At 36.5% G+C, this 19,858-nt stretch overlaps 1 protein-coding gene across 2 annotated transcripts in view; it reads right to left on the reverse strand.

Moving 5' to 3' along the window:
• VCL (vinculin) overlaps positions 1–19,858 on the reverse strand; it is a 96,719-nt gene that overhangs the window by 26,437 nt on the left and 50,424 nt on the right. For both annotated transcript variants that reach the window (XM_028514085.2, XM_028514084.2), the window contains exons 3-8: positions 14,742–14,892; positions 14,457–14,565; positions 12,119–12,241; positions 10,398–10,558; positions 2,640–2,730; positions 1,683–1,830 (exon numbers count right to left, since the gene is read on the reverse strand). In XM_028514085.2, coding sequence (XP_028369886.1) covers positions 1,683–1,830; positions 2,640–2,730; positions 10,398–10,558; positions 12,119–12,241; positions 14,457–14,565; positions 14,742–14,892 — 783 coding nt within the window. The remainder of the gene's footprint in view (positions 1–1,682; positions 1,831–2,639; positions 2,731–10,397; positions 10,559–12,118; positions 12,242–14,456; positions 14,566–14,741; positions 14,893–19,858) is intronic.

Below are 19,858 nucleotides of genomic sequence, written 5' to 3' on the forward strand. Positions count from 1 at the left end.
CTAATCTGAGTTTCCAATTTTAGTATAAACTGCAAAACATCTTTGTTGCCCTTAATAATAGTGTGGATACATTGTTCATTTCCCTTTCCTCTTTTTAAATATATCTCTATTTTTTACCTACACCAATACTTTAGGTAATAAACTCAATATTTATTGCAAGGTATTTTCAAGGTATTTATACTTTTTACTTGTACTTGAGGCAGAGGAGTGGAAGATTTAGGAAACATACTTTTCATGATTTAATTTTCATTTCTCCTTCAAATCTAGTAAAAATGAGGAATCTTTTTGGTATAAGAGTCCAACTTTGAAAAAGTAAAAACATTTATGGGCTACATAGCTTTTCTCATTAAAAATTAAAAATTTACTGAGTCCTGTGCAGGGAAAATATATACATGCAACCTAGAAACCCTAGGTGACCGAGTAAGAGAATATCAATTAGGAAGTTGTTACTGAGTTTCAGCCATTAAAATGTTAAATAGCTGGGCATACTTAAGAAAGAAAAATGGAGATAGCTTTGGAATCTTTCATCATGAAAGGATATTGCAGGCTCCACTGTGAATAAGGCTCACAGCTGCTCATCTCTGTTCTAGTATTTTCTCTTTAAAGATTAATGGTTGATCCCATAGAGCGACTACCTCATTCTCTTTCTCAAATTCATCTTTCTCCAAACACACACAACTGTGTATTTGAGAATTCCAAGTGAAAACTGTCTCTACCACACTGTGAAAAGGCTGCAGACAAAAGAGCTGACAGTGAGAAATTAGAAGAGCCAAGAACCTCGTCAAACTGCACTGGCACTCCTCCCAATGGGAACAGGACTTCTTTTTGTCCGTTCTGTAAAGTTCTTGCCATGTTTATGACAGGGGAGACTGCTGCACAGCAGGAGAAAAAGGCTCACTGAGTCCAATGAAATAACATTTATTTATGCTGTTCCTTATCCCCTTCAAGGTAGCTTCCAGGACTACAATGAATCAATGAACCTCTGGAAATTGTATGGAATAATATTTATATGCATCTTTTTAGGTAGAGATTCGTGGCTTTCATTGGATTGTAAAAATCATGTGGATCCAAAAAAGGCTAAGAACTTATCCTTTACAAACTGTATTCCTAAGTCTATCATGTTAATATATTGGAGACTGGGTGTAACAGCGTATAATATGTCAAAGAGAGTTTCTGAGGCCCGTTTGTATGGAGACCCTGTATATTCCCATTATCTCAAGGTATCTCATGACATTCTTGGAGCAAAATTAAACTTCGTCTATACTAGTGTCTCACCTTACTTCAATTTTTCCCAATGTCCATAAAATTAGAATATTTTAGAACTTCATAACTCTATGAATGAGTCCTACCCCCCAAAAAAACCTGTATTATACTTAGTTTTCTTAATAGCAAACTATATATATTTAGTTTATAGGAAAAAGTTCTAAAAGCCAAAACTTGAAGAGAGTAAAGTATTAGGAAACCAAATGAATAATTATGAAACAAAAACTTAAAAGAGTCTGGAAATTACCAAGTTAAAGAAGGAAAAGTTCACTTCAATCTCCAAAGAATTAACAGAGTATAATGTCTATGTTGTCTATTAGTCAAAGACAACACAGTAAAATTACTAGACTTGCTCTCTGTCAGGAGTGAGATCCTACCTATTGTCACCCCCTGCTCTGGTGAGAGCAGAGCAACTTTACCTGGCTCGGAGGTCAGCCACTTGATCAGTCATCTGCCCTAGCATTTTGCAGGTTCCCAGGATCTCTCTTCGTTCTTTGCCTGCACAGAGTTCACCAACCTTTCCAGCTTCATCTAAGATCTGCCTGATGGCCTGCTCACCAGCATCCCCTAAAATAAAGAGATATTCAATATCTACATTGTTAATTATTTAGAGAGGATGCTTTACAAGTCATTTCACTCGTGAAGGAACAGATGAAAAAACGACAAGGTGAATAGAAGACAATACATCTGATAGCTAACAGTCAGGCAGTGCCCTTCCAACCTTAGGGTGAGGTTCCAACCACAGACATTGCTAAAAAAGATCCCCAGAACCACAGCCACGTGCAGGTAATAAGCAGCTTGTGGTAAGAATATGGATGATGAAAATAGGTTCTAACGATTTAACAGTCCTCAGCACCTCCAGCCTTCCTTAGGCTTTTAACATTCATTCAAATGTTTATCTAAAATTGAACAAATATTAGATTAGAAAATCCTACCTCAATAACCTATTTGGGTCTTCTTATCTTTATATAAGCTAACTTTGGTTTACAATTCTTATTGGTATCATTATTTGATCTGCTTAACTAAGTACTTGTTGACACAAGTGGAAATATGCCCAAAGGGAATAAAAGAAGAAGAGCTTTTATTCAAAATAATTACCTTTCTGATTCAGGGAAGATGTAAATCAAGAATTTTGCAAAGAATGCCCAGTTCAGCTTGGTTTATTTCTCCTCAATACAAGGTGATTCGTCTATGCCCTCCATTCTTCTAAAACCCAGTAATGTTTCAATTAGTCAAAACTAATTGAATGGTGTATGCTCCTGCGCGTTGCAGTAGTTATCTCAGGATTATGAAATTCTGGGAAGATGTTTTTCTTTTGTTTGCTTTGTCATTAACTTTCTATTGTATCTACCAGAAAAGTAGAACCAGCCAGTTACCTGGGGAGGCACTGGGATCTCGGAGCCAGCCCTTGGCCTGGTTCAGTTTGGAGTCTATGGAGGCCAATGCTCTCTTCATGGCTTCGGTGTCCTTTTGAAGAGAAATATCAGTTATTTCCTTTTCAAAAACTGAGATACCATGATACAAAGTAAGACAGAGAAGAAGTGATAGCATTGACATACAATAGAGCTAAGGTAGTCCTACAAAGCCTTAAAAATATTCTCATCACACCATAATGCTTATTTCAGCATCTCACATGCAAATATCTAGTTAATTCTATTGTTTCCTGATTTCTCTATTGCTAAACTGTGAAAACTGGTAAAATCGCTCAAGCCAAAAGATGTTTAATGTCTTCAGCAGGAAAAGCCCTGTTGTCACATGCCTTATTATCAGCCTTTCCACTAGTCCACATTCAACTACTGCAGCCCTGCCCAAGCCTGCCAGGCTTCAGGGAAGCTTCATCAGCACACAGTGCCACAAGTCACAGTTGGTTTACATCTTGTTTTGAAATACACACACACTGGGTAATGTTTCACTATGCTAAATTAATATAAAAAATTAGAATTGCTGGTTGGAAAAAAGAATAAAGATGTTAACTTAGCAATTTAGTTTTAATTCCACAAATAAACCACTAAATATAATATAAGAAAGTAGTATTTTTCTGCCCTTCCCTACCACTCCTCATCCTTGGTTCTCTTACCATCCCCAACCTGGAAGAAGATGCAGGATAAAATAAGCAGCCCTCAATGTATTATTTACAATATGGTTCATAATAACTAACACAAAATTTGCATACAATTTCCCAGGACATAGTGTGAGAAGGTGAAACAACAGACTAGTCACTTTATATATATAAGATTTTATTTCTCTTTAGGGAGACAGAAAGAGAGGGAGAGAAACATCCATGTGTGGTTGTCCCTCACACACCTCTAACTGGGGACCTGGCCTGCTACCCAGCCATGTGCCCTGACTAGGAATCAAACCAGCGACCTTTTGGTTCACAGGCCAGCACTCAATCAATCCACTGAGCCACAGTAGTCAGGGCTAAAAATATACACATATATTTAATAAAGTTTTTAAAATATAGAAAAATGCTGAAAACAATATATCCATAGGTAACCAATACCCATGTACCCATCCTCACAATTGACAAACTAGCCACCTAAATCTCTATTTAACACCTTAAAAGACAGTCCATCCCCTTTTGCTCTAGAAAACTGACTCTTACAGAGTCCATCCACCAAACTAGAGAGTTAACCTCTGAAATTCTAGACAATACCCTACACATCCCTAACTTTTTTTCAATTTCCAGTCCTGCAAAGCTTGGGTTCTCAAAGGTGTTGTACCACCAGGTTTCCACACGAGGGCACCAGGATCCCCCCCTTCCAATTCCAGCAACTCCAGGCACAAGCACAAAAAAGGGCCGGGGGCACTCAATGGCTTAAAAGGTCTGGACAGGACCCAGATCACAGCTTTTCCCAAGCACATATTCAACTTACAGAACGCTCAGCTTTGGATTCCTTCCTCCCCATCTAAAAAGATTGTTCTCCTGTTGAAACACTGGTTTTCTAAGGCACTAAAGAGCAAATTCTCAGCCACAACTAAAGAGCAGTGAACTACTCTTACTAAAAAAAAAATGAAAATAAAGTATTTTTGTCATCAAATTATATGTAATTATGGTAGCTACCTATCAGTAAAAGGCAGAGTGGTAAGAGGATCTGTTTCAAAAATCCGTTTGTGATTAGTACACGTAGACAGTGGCATTTGATTCTCAAGTGGTTTAAATATCTGCTCCTCCTCTATCTTGTTCTACATTCACCTATACAGCAAACCTTGCCTTCAGAAGTAATACAAAGATCACTTTAGCTTAATTCCAAGTAAGGATTCCAAGTCAATATCTTTTCAGAGTGTTTCAGGCAACTCTTAACCTCAGAAAGTTAGATAGCCTTTAGGGTCTACCACAAGTTACAGGACTTTGTCTAGAATCACATTAAAAAAAAATTCCTAAACTCTCACCTATGAAGTATGAGCACCCTTTGAAGAAGAAACTTATATCCATGTAGAAATACTTATTTTAAAATCTATTAATAACCATTCTCTAACATACATATTTCCAGTGAAAAATAATATTTATTACATTTCAAAAATCTAAATTCAAGGAGACACCAAGATCAGAAAAACTCTTTAGCATCTACCCCAGCATTAAAGGCTACTTAGGAAGCAAACTTTAAGCATTTCCGGCATGTTAGGTTGTTTGAAGCATTTTTTTCCTTCAATGCTTCATTTTTAAATGTAATTTAATTTTACAAATTAAGAAACAGGGGCTCTGTCCTAAAAATCCAATTTGATCTGAGGTTTGTTGACATCAAACCCCATTATTTTCTATTAGATGAAACTCAAGACTTTTTTTCTTTTACCAAAGAGAGTTGCCAAAGAATCCACTAACCTTCTGCAACAGTCAGTGTATCTCTGGCCTGGTCAGTTTGGACTTCGGTTAACAATGCCCAGAAAATAAGCTTCAGGATCAAATTAATAACCCTCACTAACCTAAATGACTGCCTTTATTCTCCATTGCCCAAAAATTATTTCAAACACCATGGAAAAGCTGGCTTTGCTCTACTTAATATCCTCAAAAATCATTGCTTATTTTTCTCCCTAATAAAGTGGGACTGACTACCACACTTCAAGGAAAGAATCTAATTGGCAGTAAGAGTAATTTACTCCTGCGTGAAGATGTGACGTCAAGAAGTTAAAATTAAGAGATGCTCATTTTCCCCTGAAAATAATCAATGACAAATTAAAATGAAGTTGCATTTTTAAACTGGGAATTTCAATTAGTTACCGAAGTTTTTACTAGAGTAAATTTTAGGCAATTTTAGAGATTTAAAAGGTCACTGAAAGGGCTGCCTTAAATTCTTTCTAGAATGGGGCAAGTTGTAAATAATCATTTAAACACAATACATGTTAATGCCATATCTATTAAAAACAAAAATGTCTGTGGGAACAATTACTCTAGTCTCCTAAGAATCTCATATACACTTCTTTCAAAGAACGGTATTTATTTATGTGATTGGCAGAATTCTGTCATAAGCAACATTAACAAGTATAGTAACACCATATGTGATATAAATGAATTCACTAAGCAACCAGAACTGTAAGTGACTATAAGATACAGTTATGAAGGGTAAAAATAATCATAACCGTTGTGGTCAATCATACTATGTACCACATAGCTTTAGTTAAACCTTGCCACGTAAATCTAAGTACCCAGAGTATAATGGGGGCATAACATAGGAGAGAAAAAAAAATGGCACCTTCATATGAGTATTTTTCTTTGTAAAATCTCAAATACAGGAAAGAGAAAGTCCCCACCAACCTCTTCTCTAGGGTTTTTTTTTGGTTCCTTTTTTTTTTTTTAAGAGTGAGTGTATAATAGATCAGATCTAGTCATGTAGCTTTGGTGACACCAGGCACAGATCTGGTCCTCTCCTCCTATAGCCCCTTTCACTGTAAAACTCTAATGAGTTTGTGTTACAAATGAAAACCACAGTGCTTTGGCATTCTCCGCCACATACCAAAAGGTAGAAGAACAACCTAAAAGAACTCTGTTTTATATGCACTCCCAGGAACTGAAACAGTCCTGAAATTTGATATAAAGTTAGACCTAAGTAACACAGAATAATACTGGGAACCACTGAGTTCCTTTTATAGGCAATCAAGAGGAACTGTGAGGAAAAGTAAGGTCCTGCAATCACAGGCTCTTGAAAACTGTACTTACGGGACCAGGACCCCCTCTCTCTCACTGCCCAAGCTACTCTCCATTTTTCCCAGGAACATCACCCCCCGCCTATTCTTCCTACTCTGTTCTACCCCTGACCACATTTCCAACCCCAAATCAATGTTTTAAACAAAGACATTTCTGGAAAGAAGAGATTGGGTGGTAGGACAAAATCTTACAAACTACATCTAAGTGATGACAGAAGGTGTCTAGCCCCAAGACTTCAAGCAAGTTACCCTCCCAGGTTTCGGTTCCTCATTTCTAAGAATACTCAGCTCTAAAACTCTTTGCCACCCAAACACAACCAGATGCACCAACTAGATCTCAGATGAGATCACTTGGATCAGAAGGAAACATCAATTCCTTTAACATTGTGGGCTTTTCTCCTGTTTACAGAGAGGGATAAAATATCATAAACACCTGTATTAACTATTCATCTGAAACTCTAACAGATAAATCTTTCATTGTATTAGCTACTAAAATAAAACACTAGAAGCCTCATAAAAACCTCATGTACAGCCTTATTTTTTCAAAAATGAGAAAAAAATCCCAATGGTCTGCAGTAAGGGCAAGTATTAAAGGACTGCATGTTCTGACCAATATTTCCTTCTTCGGTAGAGCAGATTAATCTGAGACATCTGAGTCAGTCACTACACTTCACCACCACCAGCCTAGGCCCCACAGTGGTAGGAGACCCACCACAGGAACTAATCCTGAATAACAGTATCTAATGACTCAAGATGCAGTTGCAGGAGCGCCTAATATGGATTCAAAAACTATTAGCAATAAAACACTTGTAAGTTTTTTCACATTTCCCCTTGATTCTCAACACGCATCAAGATACAAGTAACATAAGTATATATATATATATATATATATATATATATATATATATATATAAATTACAAGGGGTTAAATCAGAATCAATTCACAAATTCTTTTGTTTCATAATGTATTCCCACAAAAAAACTAATTTTTAATGATCACTTATAAAATGATTATTGATTTAAAGAGGGGGAAATTTTTAATTAAGTATTTAAAGTCAAGGTATTTTTAAGTTTATAGATCTGCAATTTGAATGTATGTATAGAGGTAAAATGATCAGTTATTGCGTTGCCTCTTTAAAACCTTAACTTACTCAGCAAGATGCACTTTTACCAAGAATTTTTTCCACTTACTTTCATCCCCCACTTTTCTAGAGGAACCATCACTTTCCAGAAGAAAACTGCACCAAAAGGGAAGCATGAAACAAGTATGGTAAGACAAAGTTAATTCTTTATTGGCAGGGGCAAGAAGAGGTAAAAGATACTGTATGTACAATACTAAACAGAATGGGAAGCCGGGGACACAGACAGACACTGGGTCTGATTGATTCACTGCTTACAACTGAGCAATGCAAGATGAATAATCCTACTAAAACTGGAAAAAGAAAAAAAAAACCCTAGCTACCAATTTCCATTATCAATGTAAAATTTCTTTTTTCTAAATAGGTCTTGTAACTAATAAAAAGTATTACTCTGAGTGGGTAAGAGGAGGTCAGGTGGGTGGGAATGGGATTAGGAGTGAGATTTGTCATGTGTATCTTTTTATAACAATTGATCTTTTGGAACCAGGTGAATGTATAACAAAAGCAAAGTGAAGTTAAAAATAAACATTTCTTGCTTTCTCTGATGCCATTATGTACTTGAGCTTCTTTTGGCCAAGATAATTTTATTTCCTTTCTTTTATGCTGATAGTTTTGCAACATCCTAATAGTCTGGTTCCTTCTAAACCAGCATAAAACTGAGACAGCTACAAGAATGTACCCTGGTGGGGCCCAGGTCCATCTTCCTCGTACAGTGTATCCCGCCCCCAAGGGCCTAATCCTCATCTTGAAAACCTCAACTGAGCACATTTTTCTAAAAGAAGTAACTCTCGACAACACACAAAATAAAGCTCAGTAACACTTATTTAATAAATGATGGGTGACTCTTCCCCTCCAAAAATAAATAAACATTAAGGCTGCAATGCCTGCTTCTCCTTTTTACTGTTTCTCATCTGCTGGGAGCAAAGGAGAGAGAAGAAAAGAAAGAGACTGGGTTAGGGGAGCATGAGGTCATGGAGAATTATAGCTGATTGACAGCTTAAATAGCAGAACATGCAGTGAGCCATGGACTGAAGTTAGGAAAAACTTTAGATATGCCTTACATTTTTCCTTTTGATTTTGAAGACTACGATTATTGTGAAGGACAGTTGTCCCATCTAAACTCTCTGCCTACCCATTTTCATTATGGCTTAAAATTTCAATGACCCATCTCCAAAAGCAAAATTCCAGAGCCTGCGCAAAGGAGACTGGTAGTAGGGGCAAATAGAGAGATAACATCAGCTGGAAATTTCCTAAGCAGGGTCCACAGGTAACTTTAGGGGTCACCCAGCTATCTGGGGAAGCCTGCCCCTCAAATGAAACCAGTGGGAGTGACTAGGTCAGAAGAGTTCTCAGGAGCCTGCTCAAACAGATGAAAGCACCCACTAAGCATAGAAAGTCTATATCCCATAGAAATGCCTTTTCTTTTGCTTTCTCCAAAGAAATAGCTCAGGATGAGCTCGAGTCAAACAGTTTGCCCAGCACAGCCTGGAGCCCCACATTAAACCACAATCTGACACATATTCGAGCACAGTGGTACACACCGGCACACAGAGTAAGGCATGGCACACAGCACAAAAAACCTCACAGACATGCTTTTTCTCTTTTAAGTGAGAAAAAAAAACTAGAGGGCAAGAGAAAGCTTACCTTCTAAACGTGAGAAAAAAGAATAAAACAAACAAGAGAACAAAAAAAGATGCATAAAGAAGTCATAACAGGGAAATGAAAGCTGTCAAATATGTAAAAGCAAAATTAAATAAAATATCAGACTTAAAATGATTTTACCATACAGATTTAAAATATAGTCATAACACTTGTTCAACAACTCCGTGCCTCTAGAAACAATTCTAAAATTAAGGTAAGCTAACTAATTTCTTCCGCATATTTAGATTCACTTTCTAGGCAACTAGAGAGGGCTGGTGACATGAGGCCCCAGCTTTGACCTTACCTTTCAGGTGACCTAGAGGACAAATAGCCCCACTGGGCACCAAATGGAAGCCATAATACAAAATCCCCTCCTTAGTCTACTACCAGCCTGCTAGGTGACCCTGGAGACTACATCTGGGTCATCTGGGTCACACGTCGGGAAGCTGGATGCTGGAGACAGTGGGATTCCCTCACTGCCTGCATCTTGGGCTCCTACAGGAGAAGTGTAAGCCCAAGTGTCTCTGTTCCCTCAAAGCTGTCACCAGACAGGGAGAAGGAGACCAGAGCAGCAGTGACACAAAACCACTGCTGTTGGGCTCTAGAAGGAATCCACTAACCCTTTTGGAATCTAAAAAGAAATTCTAGACTAAATTCTAAAGAGTGAAGAGACTCCTCAAACTAACCAACAAATGTGAAAACGAGTATTTTAATTAAGCTTTCCTTAGGGAAAATGGAATGATGAAGGCACACACCTAGACATACTAAGAGTTTTCTCTGTAGATTTCTCTGGGTCAAAGGTTGGTTTAGGAAAAGTTTTCCATAAAATTCAGTCACAGGCATGTTAAGTCTCTTACTTGCCTAACAACTGCCCACATAAAAGGCAGGGCTCCCACCCAGGGAAGCACACGCCACACCAGAATCCCTCCACCAGCCCCATCAGTGAGACCTCTGCCTGAAGGAAAAGCTACATATTTCAGCCTTCAACCAACATTCACCCCCACATACCTATTTATTGTTCTGCCTTGGAACAAAGTGAATTTGCAAAAGGAGCAAGTAGTAACCCATGAAACGAAGGTGAACAAGAAATTACCTTCATAATATCTGAGTAGTCTTATGCTACACATAGTTATAAGATAAAATGTGAGACAATCAAACTCCCAGGACGGGAGAATTTGGGATTTTGCTCATTTTTCCTCCAATAAAACTTACCTTGCTGGCCCAGGCATCTTCATCCCAAGAAGTGAGTTGTAACACACGAATGATCTCATTAATTTCAGCACTCATCTTTTCTACAGTAAAATTACGATTTTTCAGAGCTTCTTCTATTCCTTGGTTTTTTGAGTTTTTAGTTGTTACAAAAATCTTCATAGCTGTAAAAATAAACAAAAGATCAGAAACTAAGCTTGGAATTGAATTCTGCTGTATAACAATATTCACATAAAATGTCCTACACCTTGAACACCTGTTTTGGGCTTCTACGGTATAAAAAGACATATGAAAACAAACACTGCAAGTCTGCCGATAAAGTTCCAATATCAGCGACCTTCATTGTAATGAAAACTGAAGGTGTGAGACATCACTACAGCATGACTAGGGAACTAATTTATCATGTACATACTGAGGATCTACAATCACAAAGTATCCAATATCCTTCTAAGTCAGTTTGCATCCCAGCCCTAACACTGTGCCCACCCAACACAAGCCTAATGGGACAAGATGAAAACAGTCAGTAAAACTGTAACTGGAGAACCCTGCTGTCCCCAGTCCTAATGGAAGGTCCCAAAGTGTTCAGTTTATCCTCCATGATTTCTCTCACCACGGGACTTTCTAACCCCCAAAAGGAAAGAAGGAGAGTGGGGAAGGAAAACTGGGGGAGGAGGAGGAGGAATAATAATAATATGAAGCATTAGAGAAAAAGATTATCTTCCTATAAAATAATTAAAAGTGGAAAAACAGAGAGTAATCAATACTTTGTTGAGTTACCCAGCTAGAAAAGAAATCCTCTTTCCAGCAACTTTTCTGCCACATCAAACAGCTAACCTCAAAAACATACTTCCCATGGAGATTATAAGACTCTATTTACAGGCCTGGCCAGGTGGCTCAGTTGGTTTACAAATTTTTACTCTATTTACAAATTTTGTTTTCTAGTTCATGTCAAGGCTTTTGGAACTCTTACATACACATCTCTTTTTTAGATACTACTTGAAATGCCAAAGCAGGAAAGCAGTAGCTCGGGGTCACAGTGACATGCTTCGTAAGATATTTAAAATAAAGCTGCCCTCTGGGAGTTAAACTAACTAACCCACAACTTGACTAAGATAACTTACAAAAACCATGAGGTGTCTGCTACATACTAGAGAATCAATAAGTGCAGCTTCCTTTTGCTAGTTTACAGAACAGTCACCATGGTGACTTTCTGGGCTCTGCCCAACACAAAGGTGGTCCCAGCAGGCACATACCACCAGCTCTACAGTTAAATGTCTTTTAAAGAAAAGTGCTGTGTTAACACAACACTGAAAAGGGCTCTGGGTTCACTTCCTTATCATATAGTGCTCTATAATATCCAATCCAGCTCCTAATTGCTTTTTTTGTAATACAAATAAAGGTGTCAAAATCGATACATCCAACACTAGAGTTTCTAGAGGAGATTCGCTCCCAGAAAAAGGGCTAGTTAGAGCTTCAGGAGATCAGAACTCAGCAACAGAAAGGACAATTTCAAACAAAGAGCAAGACAAGAAGGGCATTAGAGAAGATAAATACTGGTTCTTAGCCAATCAGCTATAGCCTGCATGTAATACCCAATCCATCAGGTCTCATTCGTACCCAGGCAGAAGGCTATGCAACTAAGCAGCAAAAGAAAATGATCATCAGAGTTTAGAACATGTTAATTTTTTTCCTTCCCTGTAAGATCAAGTATAGGCAGAAAATACCTGAAATGAGAACTGGCAACAACTCCTTCACGGTGTTCATTGAGTTCACTAACATCACCCGGTGCTCCTGGTGAGTCAGTTCCTGCTGCCTCTCGTCAATCATCTTGGCCATTTTAGTCATACCTGCAGCATATCAAATACATTGTGCAGGGTGAGCAGTGAAATGACCCAGAGCCTGGCTTTCTGAGCCTAGAACCATTATGAATTACTGTGAAAGCCCACTTATTTAAAAACTAGAAACTACTGAACTCCAGCATTTATGACAGAAAAGTTTTACAGGACAGTTATAACTTAATGCAACTCTATTCTTTTCATTAAAAGTAATGTATTAAATGTAAATCCTAAATGTGACATAATTTTCACTCTTCACATAAGTACATTCACAAATCCAAAAAGATATTCCAAGTGTGTAAATAAATATTTGTAGAAAATAAATTCACGAGTTGGGTAAAAATATTTTGCCTGGCTACCATGTGTACAGGTTTCATGCCATGTACCTGGCCCCTGTGCTGAGGGACCTAAGAATCTCATGTGAGCCAGGTGCTGAGGATCTAGTGGCTGAAAAAAATGTTAAGAATTACAATAATGTGTTTTGTTTTCATCTTTATGTTTTTCTGTACTTTCCAATTTGTCCATAATAAGAATGTACTACTTTTATAATTAGAAACAAATAAGAGATATTATAAAAATAATTATAGTGATGACAGCATTTGAAAGCATCTGGTGTTTTGGAATCAGCCTGTAAGCACTTTCTGTTTACTTTGGGTATTATTCAAAGGTTATGTGACCCTCTAAGATTTGATTTCTTAAGTATTGGGTTGGCTTAAAAATTCATTTAGTTTTTTCCATAAAATAAAAGACACACTTTTCATTTTCACCAATAACTTTATTAATTTGGATATTTGAGTATGTCTCCTATCTATCACGTGGTATAAAGTTATTTTCAATTAATGTCTCAATTTGATTGCTGTCAACTTCAATTGGTGTACCCAACCATGGAGTATCCATCGCCCAGGGAGAAATCTTCAGCATGAGGCTTCCCATACCACTTTAGCCACACTCAATCAGTCACAGCACCCTCTCCATACACTGCACAAATCTTCTTTTGGATTTCTGTTGTGTTTTTACCTTTCTTGACATAATAAAGCATAATATGCCAAAAATGTTGCTTATTTTTTTCCATCTTCAATATTAAAATGACTACACAGAAATCACCAATTTTAATAAGCTTTTTTTTACTGCACGCTGATATGACAGCTGTCACAATTTAACAAAATTGTTTCAAATGAAGTTAAAAGACAACTAAGTGCTACTAGAGCCATCTTATGGAAAAAAACAAAAGAACTTTAGGACAACCCTATAGTTTCACAATTTATTAAGGGGTACCAAAGGGAGATGGGTAGAAAAGATGGGGTATCCCTCTTTCATCCAGAGTAGCTCCATCTTTGTCTTTTATATTTTGGGATTCTGCATAAGATTTCATTTGAAGAAATAAGAAACATTTTTAGTGCTATGAGAAAGTTAAAAGAGTACTTGCTCTAAATCTATCTCCCAGTGACCATCAATGATGGCTCAGAGAAATATTTCACTGTCATAAGGTATAGAATGACTACACCAGAACCTCATTAAAATACAGTTAATTAAAAATCATTTTACATAAGACAAACGCATTTTATAAGGTGGCAAGTGACCTTAAATAGTGACCAGTTAAACATCTGATGTGTCTTGTCATTGGTCTCATTCAGAGTCTAAGAAACTTCAAGTTCATGTTATATGCCCATAACATCAAAACCTGGTAACTGTTCATGTATTTTGAATATTTAATTCTCAGATGACTAAACCATCATTTCAAAGTCAGATTTAGCCACAGTAGCTCTTCTCTCCTTCTAGGTCTGATTACATTATCCAGCCTTGGGCTAGGGCATGAATCCATGATAGTAGGCGGGCTAGTTGGCAAGCTAAGAGGTCATAAAGAGCTGCAGGCCAGCTGGCAGACGCTGAAGGAATCCTGTATAATATGGAATGGAGGGGTCAGGGTTCAGGGTGGCCTTAAGCATTACAGTCATAGAAAAGTATTTCCTACATTCTCCAGCAATATTTGCAATATCTAGTTTAATTCATTAGACAGGGACAGGATTTGTAGAAAGCAGATTCAGCGTACTGAGACAATGCAACTCCTTAGTAGAAGCAAAGTGTTAGCTCCATCCTCAGAGTAGAGACACCTAACAGCCCAATACACCATTACCTATCTTCTATAAAAAATAGTAATGCTGCTTTCCTCTTGATCAAACATGAGCAATCCATAAAAATTTTAGTACAAAAATTGGAAATGACTAACCTGGTCCAAGGTTCTTTGTGTAAGTGACCAAATCTTCCATAGTTTCTACCACTTCTGCCACGGTAAGATATTCCAGAATTCCTTTGCAAACTCTAATAATTTTACGAACCTGGAAATATAGTTCAAAGTAGTCAACTGAGTGAATAAGAATTAGATAAAAAACAGTAATTCAGAAGTGTAGCTGTTCAACATTCTCTCATTCTAAATAATCATCAATCCTCCATTATTATCTTTGAGGCTAGGCTTTTGTGTAAAAGAGGTCTGCTTGGGCCTCAGATTGCCTACCTCAGCTTCATCGAAGGTGAGGAGCAGGTCTGATGTGCCGGAGAGGATGCCCCTTGACCCATCAATTAGATAATCTCGAGCAGGCACTGAGTAAGGGTCTGACTGAAGCATCTGGGCTGCCTGGACGAGCTTGGTGCAAGCATTTTCGACCCTGTGGGGAGGAATAGGGAGTTAATTCACTGGCAGAACCAAGCAGAATATCACATGCAATTACAAAAAAATGTAATAGGATGTAAATTCATTTTTTTCTCCACATGGAAAATAGCCAAGACCAATCTGCAATAGAAGTTTTTAGCTTGTATTTACATTAAGTGCAGCACAATCACTCACTCATTATTTACTGCACTAAATAAGCCCTTGTTCTTTGATATTTCCTGGCAAAAAAAAAGATAAGAAAATGTTTTATAACTTTTACTGTATTTTTGTCATGTATAATGCACATGTTTTTGCCTACATTTTTTAGGGAAAATTTGGATGTGCATTATACACAGGTATAATGATTACATGTCATGGATATAATGGTTATAGTAATCCTTTGTATTATGTACACAAAAATGTGGGTACGTGTTATACACAGCAAAATATGATACTTCAGGTTGCTATATCCCTGTATCTCCTTTGTTTCCTTAATCCTCACCCAACACACGTTGCCATTAAAAGACACTACACAAAAAACTGAAATCCTTGACAAAATTTTAGATTTAGCATCTAAAAAAAAATCCAAAGCATTGTGTTGAGTTAAATTTAAAAATTAGATGAAGCAAAGGAACAGGAGGAAACACAAAGAAAAATTGAGGTAATGCATAAATTTCTTATGCATGTAGCTATATGGATTTATTTGACACAACCCATTGGGCTGTTTGAAAACAGCTCTAGAAAACTATGTTGCTCATTAAAATGTCATTGGCATTAATAAATGAACCAATTATTAATAGCTTAATATTAACATAGTTTAATAACACAGATGATCTGGGCAGCCAACAGTGAGGTCTTTTTGGAGGGGAAGGGTTCATTTAAAAGAAGAACCCAAAATGCATAAACCAAGTATTCTCCTGGATCCACTTGTACTACTAAAATGTACTCATTCACTCATCCATTCATTTTGAGTTGAAATGACCTGATAGATCATCTCCTTTAATCTCATATCTAATAAACCCATTATTTTATAATTTTATTTTTTCTTAACTTTCTTTTTATTTTTAAAGATTTTATTTATTTATTTTAGAGAGAGAAAGGGAGGGCAAGAGAGAGGGAGAGAAATATCAATGTGTGGCTGCCTCTTGCACGCCCCCTACCGGGGGACCTGGCCCACAACCCAGGCATGTACCCTGACTGGGAATTGAACCAGTGACCCTTTGGTTCACAGGCTGGCACTCAATCCACTGAGCTACACCAGCTAGGACCATTATGTTATCTTTTTATAACTTCAAAAAAATTATACATGTTTATTTGAAAACATGGAAAATGTGTCATGCAAATAAAAGTTCACTCACAGGGTTGTTTTGAGGATCAAATGAAATAATGTAAAATTCCACAAGTATAAAACAGTACTGTGTTCTTAATAAGTTAAACCAACATACAATTTTCAACTATATAAAAAGCACTGAACACTATAGGTATGGATATTAAAGATGCAAAAAACACTATTGTAACTCTCAAGATGCATACTTTACTAATCTAAATCAAACATCAGAGCCATGAAGCAGTACATAATCTATTATGTATGATCAGAGAACTGATGTGGCTTTTGATCACTCTTAGAGAGGACTGGATTTGTTTCTTTTTTCATTTTCAAATTAAAATTTTTATCTAACTTTAAATTACATACTATGTATGCTCATATATATGACACAAACATATACATATACATAAAATTAAAAGGGAATACAGTGAAAAAAAAATCTTCCTCCACCATCTCCTAGGCATTCAAATTCCATCTAAATACTTGCAACCACTGTTATCTGTATTATTAAAAAAAAAAAAAGACACTATGCATACAAAGACAAAAATATAGGCCTCTGTATTTTTTATACAGACAGTATCATACTACACATTCTCTCTGCAATTGACATGTTCTAATAAAGATACATAAAAAGCCTCCTCATTCTTTTAAACAATTACATAACTAGCCCATAATTTATTAGCCTACTGCAATGAATCCTCTTGAATACATATCATTTTTAAATGCATAGATCTGTAGTGTACAATCTAGAAGTAGAACTGCTGAGTCAAAAGTGGCTCATTTTAGTTTTGACAAATGGCATGTTGCCATCCTCCACAGAAGTGATTAATTTACATTCCCACCACAGTGAATTAGAGTACCCACTTCCCCACAGTCTCAATAACTCAGTGTATAATCAAAACTTATGAATCTTCACCAATACGACAGACCAAAATTGGATCTCAATATAGTTTTTTAATTGAGGTGAAAATTCACATAACACATAATTAGTCATTTTTTAAAGGATATTAATTGAGTGGCATTTAGTGCATTCAAAATGTTGAGCAACCACCACCTCTCTTTTGTCAAAACTTTTTCATCACCTCAGAAAAACACTCTGTATCCATTAAGTTGGTGATTTTCAACTGGTGCATCACAAATTTTTTAAATATGCAGTACCTGACTATTCAGTCAGGGGCCCTGGCCTATTTTCCCTTAGTCTGTCAAATTTTAAAAATGACAATAGCCAACAAAACAATAGCCATCGGGTATGAATGAATCAAAATGATACCTCTTTTTCTGTCAGATTGGCAATAAATATTTTTTTAGTGAGCCACAGAATTTTAGTAATTAGTTCATGTGTGCCATGAGATGAAAAGGTTGAAAATCACTGCATTAAGTAATAAAGAAAAGACTATCAACAGACTTCTCTTTGGAAACAATGCAAGCCAGAAGATGGTGGAGCAAAGTATTTAAAGGAAAAAAAAATCTGTCAACCTAAAAATATATACCCAAAGAAAATATATTTCAAAGTTTAAGGTAAAATAAAGACTTGTCAGATATATAAAAGCTAAAAGAATTTATCACCAGACTACTTGAACTATAAGACATATTAAAAGAATAATTTCCTTCAGGAAGAAGGAAAATTATACCAGGTAGAAATTTAGAATTACAGAGGAAAAATGAAAAACACAAAATAGTAATTATGTGGGTAAACAGAAATATATTTTCCCATACTACCTAAATATCTTTAAGAGATAATTAACTGAAGCATGAACTTTTTTATTTTGATTTTTTAAAAGATTTTATTTATTTATATTTAGAGAGGGGAAGGGAGGGAGAAAGAGAGGGAGAGAAACGTCAATGTGTGGTTGCCTTTTACGTGCTCCCCACGGGGGACCTGGCCTGCAACCCAGGCATGTGCCCTACACTGGGAATTGAACCAGCAACCCTTTGCTTCGCAGGCCAGTGCTTAATCCACTGAGCCATACCACCTAGAGCTGAAGCATAAACTTTTTTAAAGATAAATTTTAAAAAAACTAAATTTGGTCTGGCAGTCCAATTAGACAATGAGGACTGGATTTCCAATGATTATGACAGATAATTCCCATAAATTAAATAAGTTAAATTTACATGAAAACATTTAAGACATGTATACAATGTACAATATGGCAGAAAAATATATGCTTTGCAACTCATGATTTTAAAATGTTTAAATGAAAACGTGAAAATATTCAAGAGAAGTATTTCAGAAGCCCTTTAGAAATAACCAATCACTCATTAAATAACACTTGTTATAGAGCATTTACCTGTTGCTTCAAGGTTTTTTACAACCATTCACTCTAATTGAAACACCTTTCTCTCTAACCCTCTTTTACTTGACTAACCCCTAATTGTTCTCTTAGACTTCACTTTTTTTAAAAAAATTATTTATTTATTTTTAGAGAGGGAAGGGAGGGAGATAGAGAGAGAGAGAGAGAAAAAAAACATCAATGTGCGGTTGCTGGGGGTCCTGGCCTGCAACCCAGGCATGTACCCTGACTGGGAATCGAACCTGCAACACTTTGGTTCACAGCCTGCACTCAATCCACTGAGCTACTCCAGCCAGGGCTTAGACTTCCCATTTAAATGCCCCTTACTTGAGGAAACTATCCCAAACCTATGAGTACCTCTCCAATTTGTTCTCATGAGACATATCACATCCTCTCAGTTTAATCTTCTCTATCTCCCACAAGACTAGAACTTCAGCAGGGCCAAGGACCTTGTCTATCTTATTCATTAACTCAGATTAGAATGCTTAACACATAATAAATGGTCAATAAATATTTGTATGAATGAATAAGTTTTCAGAAGTACAATTATTAAATCACCTGGCCCACTAAAATAATTAACTTTAAAAAGTCACAAACTTGTGACTTTTTATATTTCTGGGTAACATGAACCTTGACGACATTATGGCAAACAAAACCATCATAAGCATCATAGAATGCAACTGTTTCACTGCACCTGTTTGCAAGGATCCAGTTAATGCATAAGTGTTTCAAAAACACTTATTTAGAAACACAAAAAATAAATAGTCATCATGGAGAAAGAAAACCAAAAAAAAAAAAAAAAAAAAAAAAGATGAAATGGAAAAGCTTTGCAGGAATCAGTTTGATTCTCCACTAATGGATCCCATGTGGACTAAAATGATAGGGCCAAAACTGACACCGCATCCATTTTTTTCTACAGTTAAGAATCTGATCTATACATTAAAATTGTAATGGCATTCATAAAAGCCAAACAAATCCTACCATGACTAACCAATAGTCAGAAATAGGAAGGGGTCTGTGTTGTCTGTGGAAAATGAGATTTTATTTAAACATTCAAGCTGCCTTGCTTCGTAAAGTGACCTACTGTTTAATAAAAATCTAAATTCTTTAAAAAAGCATTTTAGAGTATGACAGTATGGCTAAGATCTATTTCCTAAGTAATAATATATCTTGACTATACTAAAATAATAATACTAATGATATTGGTACTTTAAATCAATCAATTTAGCACAGGTTAAGGCTTCCCTCTGCCTTTTAGTCTTCAACCTAAATTAATAGAAAATTCTTATGGTTTAGATCAATGGACCAATGACAGCCTCAGGGGACCCAAAATATGTTCGCTCATAATCCAGTAATTCATTCTT

The sequence above is a fragment of the Phyllostomus discolor genome, chromosome 5, assembly GCF_004126475.2.
Source record: "Phyllostomus discolor isolate MPI-MPIP mPhyDis1 chromosome 5, mPhyDis1.pri.v3, whole genome shotgun sequence".
NCBI classification, from domain to species: domain Eukaryota; kingdom Metazoa; phylum Chordata; class Mammalia; order Chiroptera; family Phyllostomidae; genus Phyllostomus; species Phyllostomus discolor.